This window comes from Oncorhynchus keta, chromosome 17, assembly GCF_023373465.1.
Source record: "Oncorhynchus keta strain PuntledgeMale-10-30-2019 chromosome 17, Oket_V2, whole genome shotgun sequence".
In the NCBI taxonomy this organism is placed as follows: Eukaryota; Metazoa; Chordata; class Actinopteri; order Salmoniformes; family Salmonidae; genus Oncorhynchus; species Oncorhynchus keta.
In genome coordinates, this window is record NC_068437.1 from 53,242,608 (window position 1) to 53,257,667 (window position 15,060).

The 15,060-nt window shown below is 44.0% G+C and overlaps 1 protein-coding gene across 1 annotated transcript in view; it reads right to left on the reverse strand.

The window, feature by feature from the left end:
- The window catches only part of LOC118396077 (solute carrier organic anion transporter family member 1C1-like), a 30,558-nt gene extending 18,460 nt beyond the window's left edge, over positions 1-12,098 (reverse strand). The window contains exons 1-7 of the mRNA XM_052467028.1: positions 11,957-12,098; positions 10,231-10,363; positions 9,711-9,832; positions 8,485-8,631; positions 8,242-8,340; positions 5,754-6,008; positions 4,952-5,116 (exon numbers count right to left, since the gene is read on the reverse strand). Coding sequence (XP_052322988.1) covers positions 4,952-5,116; positions 5,754-6,008; positions 8,242-8,340; positions 8,485-8,631; positions 9,711-9,832; positions 10,231-10,363; positions 11,957-12,098 — 1,063 coding nt within the window. The remainder of the gene's footprint in view (positions 1-4,951; positions 5,117-5,753; positions 6,009-8,241; positions 8,341-8,484; positions 8,632-9,710; positions 9,833-10,230; positions 10,364-11,956) is intronic.
- Between the last annotated feature and the right edge of the window lie 2,962 nt (positions 12,099-15,060).

A 15,060-nucleotide genomic window follows, 5' to 3' on the forward strand; every position in this document is an offset into this window, starting at 1 on the left:
AGCAGCCACTCAATGTTAGTGGTGGCTGTTTAACAGTCTGATGGCCTTGAGATAGAAGCTGTTTTTCAGTCTCTCTGTCCCAGCTTTGATGCACCTGTACTAACCTCGCCTTCTGGATGATAGCGGAGTGAACAGGCAGTGGCTCGGGTGGTTGTTGTCCTTGATGATCTTTATGGCCTTCCTGTGACATCGGGTGGTGTAGGTGTCCTGGAGGGCAGGTAGTTTGCCCCCGGTGATGCGTTGTGCAGACCTCACTACCCTCTGGAGAGCCTTACGGTTGTGGGCGGAGCAGTTGCCGTACCAGGCGGTGATACAGCCCGACAGGATGCTCTCGATTGTGCATCTGTAGAAGTTTGTGAGTGCTTTTGGTGACAAGCCAAATTTCTTCAGCCTCTTGAGGTTGAAGAGGCGCTGCTGCGCCTTCTTTACGATGCTGTCTGTGTGGGTGGACTAATTCAGTTTGTCTGTGATGTGTACGCCGAGGAACTTAAAACTTACTACTCTCTCCACTACGGTTCCATCGATGTGGATAGGGGGGTGTTCCCTCTGCTGTTTCCTGAAGTCCACAATCATCTCCTTAGTTTTGTTGACGTTGAGTGTGAGGTTATTTTTTTCCTGACACCACACTCTGAGAGCCCTCACCTCCTTCCTGTAGGTAGTCTCGTCGTTGTTGGTAATCAAGCCTACCACTGTTGTGTCATCCGCAAACTTGATGATTGAGTTGGAGGCATGTGTGGCCACGCAGTCGTGGGTGAACAGGGAGTACAGGAGAGGGCTCAGAACGCACCCTTGCGGGGCCCCAGTGTTGAGGATCGGCCGGGTGGAGATGTTGTTGCCTACCCTCACCACCTGGGGGCGGCCCGTCAGGAAGTCCAGCACCCAGTTGCACAGGGGTCGAGACCCAGGGTCGAGCTTGATGGCGAGCTTGGAGGGCACTATGGTGTTAAATGCCGAGCTGTAGTCGATAAACAGCATTCTCACATAGGTATTCCTCTTGTCCAGATGGGTTAGGGCAGTGTGCAGTGTGGTTGAGATTGCATCGTCTGTGGACCTATTTGGGCGGTAAGCAAATTGGAGTGGGTCTAGGGTGTCAAGTAGGGTGGAGGTGATATGGTCCTTGACTAGTCTCTCAAAGCACTTCATGATGACGGAAGTGAGTGCTACGAGGCGGTAGTCGTTTAGCTCAGTTACCTTAGCTTTCTTGGGAACAGGAACAATGGTGGCCCTCTTGAAGCATGTGGGAACAACAGACTGGGATAGGGATTGATTGAATATGTCCGTAAACACACCAGCCAGCTGGTCTGCGCATGCTCTAAGGGCGCGGCTGGGGATGCCGTCTGGGCCTGCAGCCTTGCGAGGGTTGACACGTTTAAATGTTTTCCTCACGTCGGCTGCAGTGAAGGAGAGTCCGCATGTTTTGGTTGCGGGCCGTGTCAGTGGCACTGTATTGTCCTCAAAGCGGGCATTTTAAAAAATGTTGTCTGCCTGGGAGCAAGACATCCTGGTCCGTGACGGGGCAGGTTTTCTCTTTGTAATCTGTGATTGACTGTAGACCCTGCCACATACCTCTTGTGTCTGAGCCGTTGAATTGAGATTCTACTTTGTCTCTATACTGACGCTTAGCTTGTTTGATTGCCTTGCGGAGGGAATAGTTACACTGTTTGTATTCGGTCATGTTTCCGGTCACCTTGCCCTGATTAAAAGCAGTGGTTCGCGCTTTCAGTTTCACGCGAATGCTGCCATCAATCCACGGTTTCTGGTTTGGGAATGTTTTAATCGTTGCTATGGGAACGACATCTTCCACGCACATTCTATGATTCCGTTACTCTGTTGTTCGCTACATACTTTAGTCTGAAGTCGTTTGTGGTGAAGAGGGGCAAGAGAGGTGTTGTACAAAACAAATTCATCATCGATTGGATCATCTCTAACCCATCCGAGTATTAAAGTCAATGACGAACTTTCAAACCGGCGGTTTGCCCACGTGTGTTCTGAATCTGGACCAATCAGACTGCCCCAAAAATGTGTTCGCATTCGTTGAAGGGTCGGGGAGGTACTCAGATCCAGACTCATTGCAGAGAACAAAACTAATGTCCGTGGGTGCAGTGTAACATTTGGCAGGAGTAAGGAGTCTGGGTACCCAGGCACGTACAATACAGACATCACAAGACAAAAGGGATCTTTCTCAATGATCATCTTTGTCTCATCACCTCCTCCTCATAAGGATCTTCTCCTCCAATAGGGTTGAGAAGCGGGCAAGGAGCTAGGATGTGGCGAGTCACAGAGAGACGAATTGAGAAAGGACCCAGGTTCTTACAGAGGGTGGAGGAAACTGTATTGGGAATCACTCACTGGGTTTTACAGTGAGGCAGAGATGCGACTGTATCTAGCGCAATCCTTCTTCCCAGTAGAGATCAAAGGAAGGAATAGCCTTATTCATGTCAAAGTCCTTCATTCATATCTCATGTGAAGTGGTCACGAGAGATGAAACTGTCTTTGATGGTTGAAAGGACAGGGGGAATGCTGAATGTATTTCTGGCTGAGCCCCCAACCTCCTCTCCACTCCCTACTAAACCACTCTTCTCTAATTGAATACAGAATAAAAGCATATTATTATTATTATTATTATTATTATTATGTGGTCATCAACAGCACTTTAAATATAATTTAACTTGAATATAATTTAATATCAAGACCGGCTATTTATTATTTACATTATTCAATATTATTTTATATTAATTTCAAATCTATCTCGCTTTTATCGAGTCCCGTCTCCTCATGTCAGTGTTTATTACAGAGAAGTCAGAGTCCGTCTCATCATGTCAGTATTTATTACAGAGAAGTCAGAGTCCCGTCTCATCATGTCAGTGTTTATTACAGAGAAGTCAGAGTCCGTCTCATCATGTCAGTGTTTATTACAGAGAAGTCAGAGTCCGTCTCATCATGTCAGTGTTTATTACAGAGAAGTCAGAGTCCCGTCTCATCATGTCAGTGTTTATTACAGAGAAGTCAGAGTCCCGTCTCATCATGTCAGTGTTTATTACAGAGAAGTCACAGTCAGTCTTCTCATGTCAGTATTTATTACAGAGAAGTCAGAGTCCGTCTTCTCATGTCAGTGTTTATTACAGAGAAGTCAGAGTCCGTCTTCTCATGTCAGTGTTTATTACAGAGAAGTCAGAGTCCGTCTTCTCATGTCAGTGTTTATTACAGAGAAGTCAGAGTCCCTCTTCTCATGTCAGTGTTTATTACAGAGAAGTCAGAGTCCCTCTTCTCATGTCAGTGTTTATTACAGAGAAGTCAGAGTCCCTCTTCTCATGTCAGTGTTTATTACAGAGAAGTCAGAGTCCCTCTTCTCATGTCAGTGTTTATTACAGAGAAGTCAGAGTCCCTCTTCTCATGTCAGTGTTTATTACAGAGAAGTCAGAGTCCGTCTTCTCATGTCAGTGTTTATTACAGAGAAGTCAGAGTCCGTCTTCTCATGTCAGTGTTTATTACAGAGAAGTCAGAGTCCGTCTTCTCATGTCAGTGTTTATTACAGAGAAGTCAGAGTCCGTCTTCTCATGTCAGTGTTTATTACAGAGAAGTCAGAGTCCGTCTTCTCATGTCAGTGTTTATTACAGAGAAGTCAGAGTCCGTCTTCTCATGTCAGTGTTTATTACAGAGAAGTCAGAGTCCCTCTTCTCATGTCAGTGTTTATTACAGAGAAGTCAGAGTCCCTCTTCTCATGTCAGTGTTTATTACAGAGAAGTCAGAGTCCCTCTTCTCATGTCAGTGTTTATTACAGAGAAGTCAGAGTCCCTCTTCTCATGTCAGTGTTTATTACAGAGAAGTCAGAGTCCGTCTTCTCATGTCAGTGTTTATTACAGAGAAGTCAGAGTCCCTCTTCTCATGTCAGTGTTTATTACAGAGAAGTCAGAGTCCGTCTTCTCATGTCAGTGTTTATTACAGAGAAGTCAGAGTCCGTCTTCTCATGTCAGTGTTTATTACAGAGAAGTCAGAGTCCGTCTTCTCATGTCAGTGTTTATTACAGAGAAGTCAGAGTCCGTCTTCTCATGTCAGTGTTTATTACAGAGAAGTCAGAGTCCGTCTTCTCATGTCAGTGTTTATTACAGAGAAGTCAGAGTCCGTCTTCTCATGTCAGTGTTTATTACAGAGAAGTCAGAGTCCCTCTTCTCATGTCAGTGTTTATTACAGAGAAGTCAGAGTCCCTCTTCTCATGTCAGTGTTTATTACAGAGAAGTCAGAGTCCCTCTTCTCATGTCAGTGTTTATTACAGAGAAGTCAGAGTCCGTCTTCTCATGTCAGTGTTTATTACAGAGAAGTCAGAGTCCGTCTTCTCATGTCAGTGTTTATTACAGAGAAGTCAGAGTCCCTCTTCTCATGTCAGTGTTTATTACAGAGAAGTCAGAGTCCCTCTTCTCATGTCAGTGTTTATTACAGAGAAGTCAGAGTCCCTCTTCTCATGTCAGTGTTTATTACAGAGAAGTCAGAGTCCCTCTTCTCATGTCAGTGTTTATTACAGAGAAGTCAGAGTCCCTCTTCTCATGTCAGTGTTTATTACAGAGAAGTCAGAGTCCCTCTTCTCATGTCAGTGTTTATTACAGAGAAGTCAGAGTCCCTCTTCTCATGTCAGTGTTTATTACAGAGAAGTCAGAGTCCCCTCTTCTCATGTCAGTGTTTATTACAGAGAAGTCAGAGTCCCTCTTCTCATGTCAGTGTTTATTACAGAGAAGTCAGAGCTATCTTTCGAGCAGCTGTCTGTTATTTTGTATGAAAGAACCATACTGCCATGGAAATATGGCTGAAAGACAGAACATTAAACTCTCCAGACAAAACCAGCTAACTGAAAAAAATATATATTACACCATTACACAATATTAGCAATGTTATTTTTGATGATGTATGATTTTAAAGACACATTAAACACATGATCATAAAACGATGCAATACTCACCCATTAGGAAGTTGGCTTTTGATGCTGACTTTCCGTAATGTTGCTCAATGTATTTGGGCTTGTAGGTTACCATGCCGATGAGAGAGTTGAATTGAATAATAGTCACGCAGAGGTAGGTTATATAGACTGGACTTCCCAGTAGACTCTTCAATGTTGGAACAAATTCTGTGAAAATACAACAACAAACAACAGCGCTTATTGTTCCTTGTTTCGTCCGGGTTTGGCCGTCTTTTTAAATAATAATTTGTTCTTAACTGACTTGCCTTGTTAAATAAAGGTAAAAAAATAGATAATGTACCATTCACCTCCGTATAAAACTGCATTGACATACAGATGGAAAGAGAATGAATAATGCTATTGGAGACGACCATATCTACTTCTTCAGAGGGCTCAGATAGTCCAGAGTGTACTCTCTGAGCCCTCTGAAGTAGAGCCCTCTTAGAAAAAATGTGTTTTATCTAGAACCTAGGTTTCTTTGGCTGTGCCCATAGGAGAGCCCTTTGAAGAATACTTTTTGGATTCCAGGTAGAACCCTTTCCACTTTTGGGTTCTACACGGAACCCAAAAGGGTTCTACCTAGAACATAAAATGGTTCTTCAGAGGGTTCTCCTATGGGCACAGCCAAAGAAACATTCCAGAACACGTTTTTATGTTTAAGAGTGTAGTAGATCCTCTCCAATGCGTTACTGTATCCCTAACCTAATTTTCCCCTGCCTGAAGTATACACTCATCTGATCATTAGGCCTGTACTGTATGTTGTTATGGGTCTTCTCAAAAGCCAGGCCAGGGGATATTAAGGTACCTTTAGCCATTTGATGAAAGTTGGCCGGTTCCTCTGGTCTAAACTTATGTTCCATGGCTGAGGGAGAGTCCTTGATGAACCGGGTCTGTTCTGGGGTGAAGTTGGCATTAAGTTGCTTATCCACGGGAATAGGCAGCGACTTGGGCAGGAACCAGAAGGGTACAGCAGACATGAGGGTGATAGCCCCGGCTATGAGGTACCCCAGCCACCACGCCCCCACCCAGCGGGCATCGCCTGGGGTGATGGTGATAGTCTCTGGAGAAGGACAGGTGTAGCAGGATCATATAACCAACAGGGAAGGGCTCAAAGCCATTTAGGATTCAGTTAAATCAGTATGTGAACAGAGAACAATCCAGGCTTTCCTATTCTCCGTCCTGAGTTGGTTAATTAGCTGTGTAGTGCCGGGGGGGGCAGGACCAGGCTTTCCTATTCTCCGTCCTGAGTTGGTTAATTAGCTGTGTAGTGCCGGGGGGGGCAGGACCAGGGTTTCCTATTCTCGGTCCTGAGTTGGTTAATTAGCTGTGTAGTGCCGGGGGGGGCAGGACCAGGCTTTCCTATTCTCGGTCCTGAGTTGGTTAATTAGCTGTGTAGTGCTGGGGGGGACCAGGGTTTCCTATTCTCGGTCCTGAGTTGGTTAATTAGCTGTGTAGTGCCGGGGGGGGGGCAGGACCAGGCTTTCCTATTCTCGGTCCTGAGTTGGTCAATTAGCTGTGTAGTGCCGGGGGGGGGCAGGACCAGGCTTTCCTATTCTCGGTCCTGAGTTGGTTAATTAGCTGTGTAGTGCCGGGGGCGGGACCAGGCTTTCCTATTCTCGGTCCTGAGTTGGTTAATTAGCTGTGTAGTGCCTGAGTTGGTTAATTAGCTGGGGGGCAGGACCAGGGATTCCTATTCTTGGTCCCGAGTTGGTTAATTAGCTGTGTAGTGCCGGGGGGCAGGACCAGGGTTTCCTATTCTCGGTCCTGAGTTGGTTAATTAGCTGTGTGGGGGGGGGGGCAGGACCAGGGTTTCCTATTCTCGGTCCTGAGTTGGTTAATTAGCTGTGTAGTGCCGGGGGGGGGCAGGACCAGGGATTCCTATTCTTGGTCCTGAGTTGGTTAATTAGCTGTGTAGTGCCGGGGGGGGCAGGACCAGGGTTTCCTATTCTCGGTCCTGAGTTGGTTAATTAGCTGTGTAGTGGGGGCAGGACCAGGGTTTCCTATTCTCGGTCCTGAGTTGGTTAATTAGCTGTGTGGGGGGACCAGGGTGCCTGAGTTGGGGGAGTGCCGGGGGGGGGGCAGGACCAGGCTTTCCTATTCTCGGTCCTGAGTTGGTTAATTAGCTGTGTAGTGCCGGGGGGGGCAGGACCGAGTCCTGAGGAAAACCTGCTATAGAGCATAGTGCTTGCAACACCAAAGGTCGTGAGTTCGATTCCCGCTGGGGTGTGACTGTAAGTATAGACGCGTGACTGCTTTGGATAAAAGCATCTGCTAAATGGCATATATTATATGTAAATTGCTCTGGATTAAAGCGTCTGCAGTAACAGCACCATGAGTATATAGGAACTGAACTGGATTTATGGCGTTACGTAAATGGCACCTCCGTGGCTGTATATACGAGGCCAGTAACATGGTAGTTGACTGAATCGACTCACCTCCGTGGCTGTATATACGAGGCCAGTAACATGGTAGTTGTCTGAATCGACTCACCACCGTGGCTGTATATACGAGGCCAGTAACATGGTAGTTGTCTGAATCGACTCACCACCGTGGCTGTATATACGAGGCCAGTAACATGGTAGTTGTCTGAATCGACTCACCACCGTGGCTGTATATACGAGGCCAGTAACATGGTAGTTGACTGAATCGACTCACCTCCGTGGCTGTATATACGAGGCCAGTAACATGGTAGTTGTCTGAATCGACTCACCACCGTGGCTGTATATACGAGGCCAGTAACATGGTAGTTGTCTGAATCGACTCACCACCGTGGCTGTATATACGAGGCCAGTAACATGGTAGTTGTCTGAATCGACTCACCACCGTGGCTGTATATACGAGGCCAGTAACATGGTAGTTGTCTGAATCGACTCACCACCGTGGCTGTATATACGAGGCCAGTAACATGGTAGTTGTCTGAATCGACTCACCACCGTGGCTGTATATACGAGGCCAGTAACATGGTAGTTGTCTGAATCGACTCACCACCGTGGCTGTATATACGAGGCCAGTAACATGGTAGTAACACCGTGGCTGTAGGCCAGTAACATGGTAGTTGTCTGAATCGACTCACCACCGTGGCTGTATATACGAGGCCAGTAACATGGTAGTTGTCTGAATCGACTCACCACCGTGGCTGTATATACGAGGCCAGTAACATGGTAGTTGTCTGAATCGACTCACCACCGTGGCTGTATATACGAGGCCAGTAACATGGTAGTTGTCTGAATCGACTCACCACCGTGGCTGTATATACGAGGCCAGTAACATGGTAGTTGTCTGAATCGACTCACCCATGTTCACGTATCCTGTGTCAACGTATATGTTGGCACACAAGGATCCTAGTAAGTAGCCAAAGACGGGACCTATGATTGATATGGTCTGGACACAGCCTGAAACATTCAAAATAGAAAAGACACAAACTTAATTTAGCGACATGGATGACCTATCCTACTTTAAACAAATGATTCTGAAAGTTATAATCAATATACTTTTTTTTTTTTTTTTTGTGAGACGGAAAAAACATGTCATCTTACTAATGTAAAGGGCTGCATTCTCAGACCTGGCGTAGTCGTCTATATAGGAGATTCCCAGCGGATGTACAGGAGTCTCTCCTATCCCTCTTAACACATTACCCAGGAACACATAGATCCACATAGACACACTGGACTCTTGCTCACAGCCTGTCATTTAGAAGAAAGAAAGAAAAAACATGCTTAAATACAGCATTAGATGCCACAATATCATATTAGAATTGAATGATTTAATGGATGAAAAACTGCCGGTCACAATTCCCTCCGTACCCCTCCCGTTAGTCTTAACCTATCAATGTTCTAGTATCCTGGACATCAGCCAGTCTGAATTCCCTCCGTACCCCTCCCGTTAGTCTTAACCTATCAATGTTCTAGTATCCTGACATCAGCCAGTCTGAATTCCCTCCTTACCCCTCCCGTTAGTCTTAACCTATCAATGTTCTAGTATCCTGGACATCAGCCAGTCTGAATTCCCTCCTTACCCCTCCCATTGGTCTTAACCTATCAATGTTCTAGTATCCTGGAAATCAGCCAGTCTGAATTCCCTCCGTACCCCTCCCGTTGGTCTTAACCTATCAATGTTCTAGTATCCTGGACATCAGCCAGTCTGAATTCCCTCCTTACCCCTCCCATTGGTCTTAACCTATCAATGTTCTAGTATCCTGGAAATCAGCCAGTCTGAATTCCCTCCGTACCCCTCCCGTTGGTCTTAACCTATCAATGTTCTAGTATCCTGGACATCAGCCAGTCTGAATTCCCTCCTTACCCCTCCCGTTGGTCTTAACCTATCAATGTTCTAGTATCCGTTGGATCAATGTTCTAGGAACATCAGTCTTAACCCAATGTTCTGAATTGAACCCAGCCAGTCTGAACTCCCTCCTTACCCCTCCCGTTGGTCTTAACCTATCAATGTTCTAGTATCCTGGACATCAGCCAGTCTGAACTCCCTCCTTACCCCTCCCATTGGTCTTAACCTATCAATGTTCTAGTATCCTGGACATCAGCCAGTCTGAACTCCCTCCTTACCCCTCCCGTTGGTCTTAACCTATCAATGTTAGAAAATATGTCGGGTCTCAGTAGATATAAGCAGTGGAGTGTTGGAGCTCCCACTATATTACTTCTTCCATCTTACAGATCTACAAACAGTGAAGAGTTAGGGTCAAGGGGAGGTGGTAGGGGTTGAATTTGTACTGCATGTCTGTGTATATGATTTAGTTACCATGTCTTACCTACAGACGGCAGTATAGAGGCCTTGTCACCTGCCTGTGTGGACTCAGCTGAGCTTGCTGGACATGGACCGAAGATAGTGGTTGAATTCATGGACGCTCTAACTGACGATTGGAACTTATAGCTGAGTACAAAATACCAATGTGACAGTTAGGCTCGGCGATGGTTAAAGCATGCATTAGGTGTCATTCGATTTAAACATGTAATTCCTCAACAAATAAAATAATCTAAACATTAATTTAAAAAAAAGGAAAGCAGTAATATCGGCCATTCAAATTGCTACCCTTGATTTGTTATCCAACCCACGTCATGATAATGTTACTGTCACGTCTACTCGACTCCCAGCGTCTACAGCACAGTTACTTTGTCAGTGACAATAAACCTTTGTGCAACATGTTAACCTAAATTTAAGATTAAACTACTATCTCACTGTAAAAACACAACTGAAATGTGAGCCACCCTACAAAACACAATACATTCACATGTTCTGACGACAAGTTGTGTACTCGTCTTACTACTTACCGTCCTAAAATAAAATGAGGCATGGCGATGAGGAACGTCCCAAACGACATCAGGACACATCCGATCGCTATGATCTTAGGTCGGTGAAGCTTGGCACCAAAATAACTCACAAAGGCTATCACCAATAGGTTACCTACAATACAGGGATGAAGGGAAGGAGATATGGTTGGGCCCATTTGACAGTTACAGGGGGGGGGTCACACTTTCAAAACGACAACACTATTGGTCAAGAGACGTTTACATCTGAACCACAGATGTGATTCTGTTTTTATACCAGAGAAAATGTAGAGCGTCAGGATGTTATTCTGATATGACTTTATGATGGTCATTTAGCAGGCACTTTTATCCAAAAGTGCTTACGAAACTATCAACATTGACAACGGCACATATAGTGTACTAAAAGTTGAAAGAAGGAGAGCCTCACAGTCTAGGAGCTCAGATACAATAATTGAATAGCCAACGTTTGGACAGACAAACTGTCTTCATTAGGTTATAACACAACTCTGATGTTAATCAATCACCTATATGCTCCAACACAGTGAGCCAAAGGATCCAGCATGTGGACATATAATCTCTGCTTTAACAAAGAAGCCCTACTTTTGATGCAATTGCCTACGGAAAACGTACATCGCCATAGAAACCCCAGCGACTGGCACTACAGACCAGGGTCATATGCTGACAATAAGAGCACTAGTGTAGCAGCATTCAACACCACTGATGCCTTGGAGAACTACAGGGCTATAATGAACATAGGATAGGTATTCGCTCCATTAGCTTTTGAGGTTGTATTACACCACCCACCCCATTAATTTAAAAAAAGCCACATGGGTTCAAAGGGAGGCTCGTGAATTGGCATATAGTGTGTTGGTCCTACGATGACACGCACGGGAAGACGTAATCGTGGCTCATCCAACTGATGCACCCTAACATTTCCGTGAAACATACAGTATGAATAGCTATGTCGGTAGAAGAAGAAGAGAAGGATGAAGAAGAAGAGAAGGATGAAGAAGAAGAGAAGGAGGAAGAAGAAGAAGAGAACGAAGATGAAAAAGGGGGAAGAAGAAGAAGAGAAGGAGGAAGAAGAAGAAGAGAAGAAGAAGAAGAAGAAGAAGAAGAAGAAGAAGAAGAAAAGGAGGAAGAAGAAGAGAAGGAGGAAGAAGAAGAAGAGAACGAAGATGAAAAAGGGGGAAGAAGAAGAAGAGAAGGAGGAAGAAGAAGAAGAGAAGAAGAAGAAGAAAAGGAGGAAGAAGAAGAAGAAGAAGAAGAAGAGAAGAAGAAGAGAAGGAGGAAGAAGTAGAAGAAGAAGAGAAGGAGGAAGAAGAAGAAGAAAAGGAGGAAGAAGAATAAGAGAATGAGGAAGAAGGAAGAAGAAGAAGAGAAGGAGAAAGACGAAGAAAGAAGAATAAGAAACACGAACGCATAGCTAGGTAGAGAAGCAAACAAAACATGTACTGTAGGTATGCGGGTACAGTGTTTACCTATTTCAAAGCTCCCGTCGATAACACCTGTCAAATAACTTGGGATAGAGAAGGAGGAAGAAAGAAGAAGAAGAGAACAAGGAAGAAGAAGAAGAAGAAAAGGAGGAAGAAGAATAAGAGAATGAGGAAGAAGGAAGAAGAAGAAGAGAAGGAGAAAGACGAAGAAAGAAGAATAAGAAACACGAACGCATAGCTAGGTAGAGAAGCAAACAAAACATGTACTGTAGGTATGCGGGTACAGTGTTTACCTATTTCAAAGCTCCCGTCGATAACACCTGTCAAATAACTTGGGATATCAAATCTCCTCTCCAGCTGGGTTATCGTACTTTTCATGTAACTCCCAGACAAGGCCTTAGAGAAGTAGGCAAAGGACAGGGCAGCCAGGAACATCTAACGAGAGGGAGAAGAAGAAGAAGAAGAAGAGAGAGAAAAAGAAGAAGAAGAGAGAGAAGAAGAAGAAGAGAGAGAAAAAGAAGAAGAAGAGAGAGAAAAAGAAGAAGAAGAAGAAGAAGAGAGAGAAGAAGAAGAAGAAGAAGAGAGAAAAAGAGGTCAAGAAAATAAAAAATATATATTTTACAACAAAATCAGACTAATAAGTGCCTGGTCTAAGAATGCTGAGCACCGAGTCCTCGCTCGTTGTTGATTTCCGTAGGCAGTCTTCACAAAAACAGGATCAAAAGAGGTCTTCAATCTCATGAGTCATAATCTCATGACTCTGACATATTCAGCCTCATGGCAATAACTCAGGACAGTTAATTGGAAACAGGTGAGTGTCAGCATCAGTCTCCGGACTACATTGTTAGGGATGAAAATAGCCCTGCAGTGATCGGGGGCGGGGTTGTCATCAGTGAGATCCTTTCTTCAAAAGGCAGAGTTGGACACAAAGACGTCACCTCAGATAGACCAGGACATCTCTATTTCTGTCCACCAGAGAAGAAGCACAAAGACACTCATCTGAGTTACCAGTGGTTCACCTCAGATAGACCAGGACATCTCTATTTCTGTCCACCAGAGAAGAAGCACAAAGACACTCATCTGAGTTACCAGTGGTTCACCTCAGATAGACCAGGACATCTCTATTTCTGTCCATCAGAGAAGAAGCACAAAGACACTCATCTGAGTTACCAGTGGTTCACCTCAGATAGACCAGGACATCTCTATTTCTGTCCACCAGAGAAGAAGCACAAAGACACTCATCTGAGTTACCAGTGGTTCACCTCTAGATCAGAGAAGAAGCACAAAGACCAGGACATCTCTATTTCTGTCCATCAGAGAAGAAGCACAAAGACACTCATCTGAGTTACCAGTGGTTCACCTCAGATAGACCAGGACATCTCTATTTCTGTCCATCAGAGAAGAAGCACAAAGACACTCATCTGAGTTACCAGTGGTTCACCTCAGATAGACCAGGACATCTCTATTTCTGTCCACCAGAGAAGAAGCACAAAGACACTCATCTGAGTTACCAGTGGTTCAGTAAGACATACATCATTCATATTTCTATTCAAATATTTTCAACTGTAGCAACTTGACCTCGGATGTACTCTGTTTCTCTGAACGCTGACGATATGACACTGGCCTTGCGATGCAGAGATTCTGCTTCTGGCAAAATGTTTCCGGCAAAAAGTCGTAACTGAGACGTCACTTAAAATTATTTCCATGCCATTAATTTAGGCTTTCATCAATGTCATTGACATACAGTATGTTGTCATCAACTTGATTCCTCAACTTTTTACAATAAGACCTTTCTAATTTTGGCCTGAGACAAATTACATTTCAGCAGCAACAGTCTTCCTGGGAACGAGGCCAGTTCATTCATTCATTCATTCATTCATTCATTCATTCATTCATTTATTTATTCAATCATTCACATAGATAATGGAGAAGCTGTTTACAGATCCAGCAACACCTCAGATACCATTAGTCTGATGGGTCTAAATTGGTTGAATGAATGTATTACTTTCAAATCCAACACACACAACAGATCATTTAAAATTTTCCTCACACTACTCCATCTCAGTCAGTCAGCCTAAAATTCGAATGATGCGGGTGGATTTTAGAATACAGTCGTTACATCACCGAGTAATTAGGCTCGGTGGGTTGGGCAGGAGGGGACTTCAGTAGAATAGAATAGCCCCTTTGTTTCTGTAAACGTTCAGTACCAAACTGGGTCACAGTTCAGAACAACACGATAGCTCATCATCGCCTCGCCCCATTGTTTTCCATTGAGGCTGTGTTTACACAGAAAGCCCTATTCTGATATTTTTTCCCCCGCTAATTGGTCTTTTGACTAATCAGATCAGCTCTGAAAAATATCTGATGCAGCTTTAAGCTGAATACACTTAGGAGCTACAACATAAGGTACTGGGTTCTGCTGTCAAAGTATAGGGGTCCCCCACAATATGTCTCCAAGGCTGTGTTAACACAGGAAGCCCAATTATTATATTTTTACCACTAATTGGGTCATTTGACCGATCCCAGATATTTTCACCAATCTTTTTCAGAGCTGATCTGATTGGTCCAAATACAATTTAGTGAATAAATTATCCGAATTTAGCTGACTGTGTAAATGCAGTTTTACGCCAGAACATAGGCCAGACCTGGATTCAAATGATTGGAAATCTTGAAAATAATTTTGATCGTTTGCTTTAGCCTTCCTGGTAGTGCCAGATGGGCATGTTTTTCTCATACATCTATTCTATTAATTCCAGTGCACCAGGCAAGCTCAACCAAGCCTCAATCGAGTATTTGAAATTATTTCGAATAGTATTTGAACCCAGGTGTGACAGAGGCCATGGGGATACTTCCTGAGAAAGATTTGACCAAGTATAAAAAGTCCAGATTCCCTGAATCCCACAAACTGAATTCCTAGGAGCTGTGATTTAGCTCATGTTATATGTCTGTGTGGCAACCGTGTGACTGGCTAGAATACTTGCACGTGACCCTACCTTGATCTGGGGTCAAAGTAACACACTCAGGAAATTAACTTCAGGAACACTGCAGGCCTCAGCATTATAAATGAACATTTCACTTACATAAATCTGGAAATTAATTGTTTGTACTTTTATTAATGTAAAAACTTTTTTTTTAAAACCCATCATCCTCCAAGAGTTTCTGAATCTCTTTTCTACTCCATGAAATCTTGTCATACTTAATGGAACACCGATTTGACAGTTGTAAGACTTAAAATGTAAAATACTGAAAATGAGGATAAAAGTACATGCATATTTTCTGCGCTTTTATAAAATAAATTAAAAGGAAACAAACTGAGAAACCGTGACCACGAGTCTACAAGCTCAATCAGAGTACATCCCAAATAAACTGAGAAACCGTGACGGCGAGTCTACAAGCT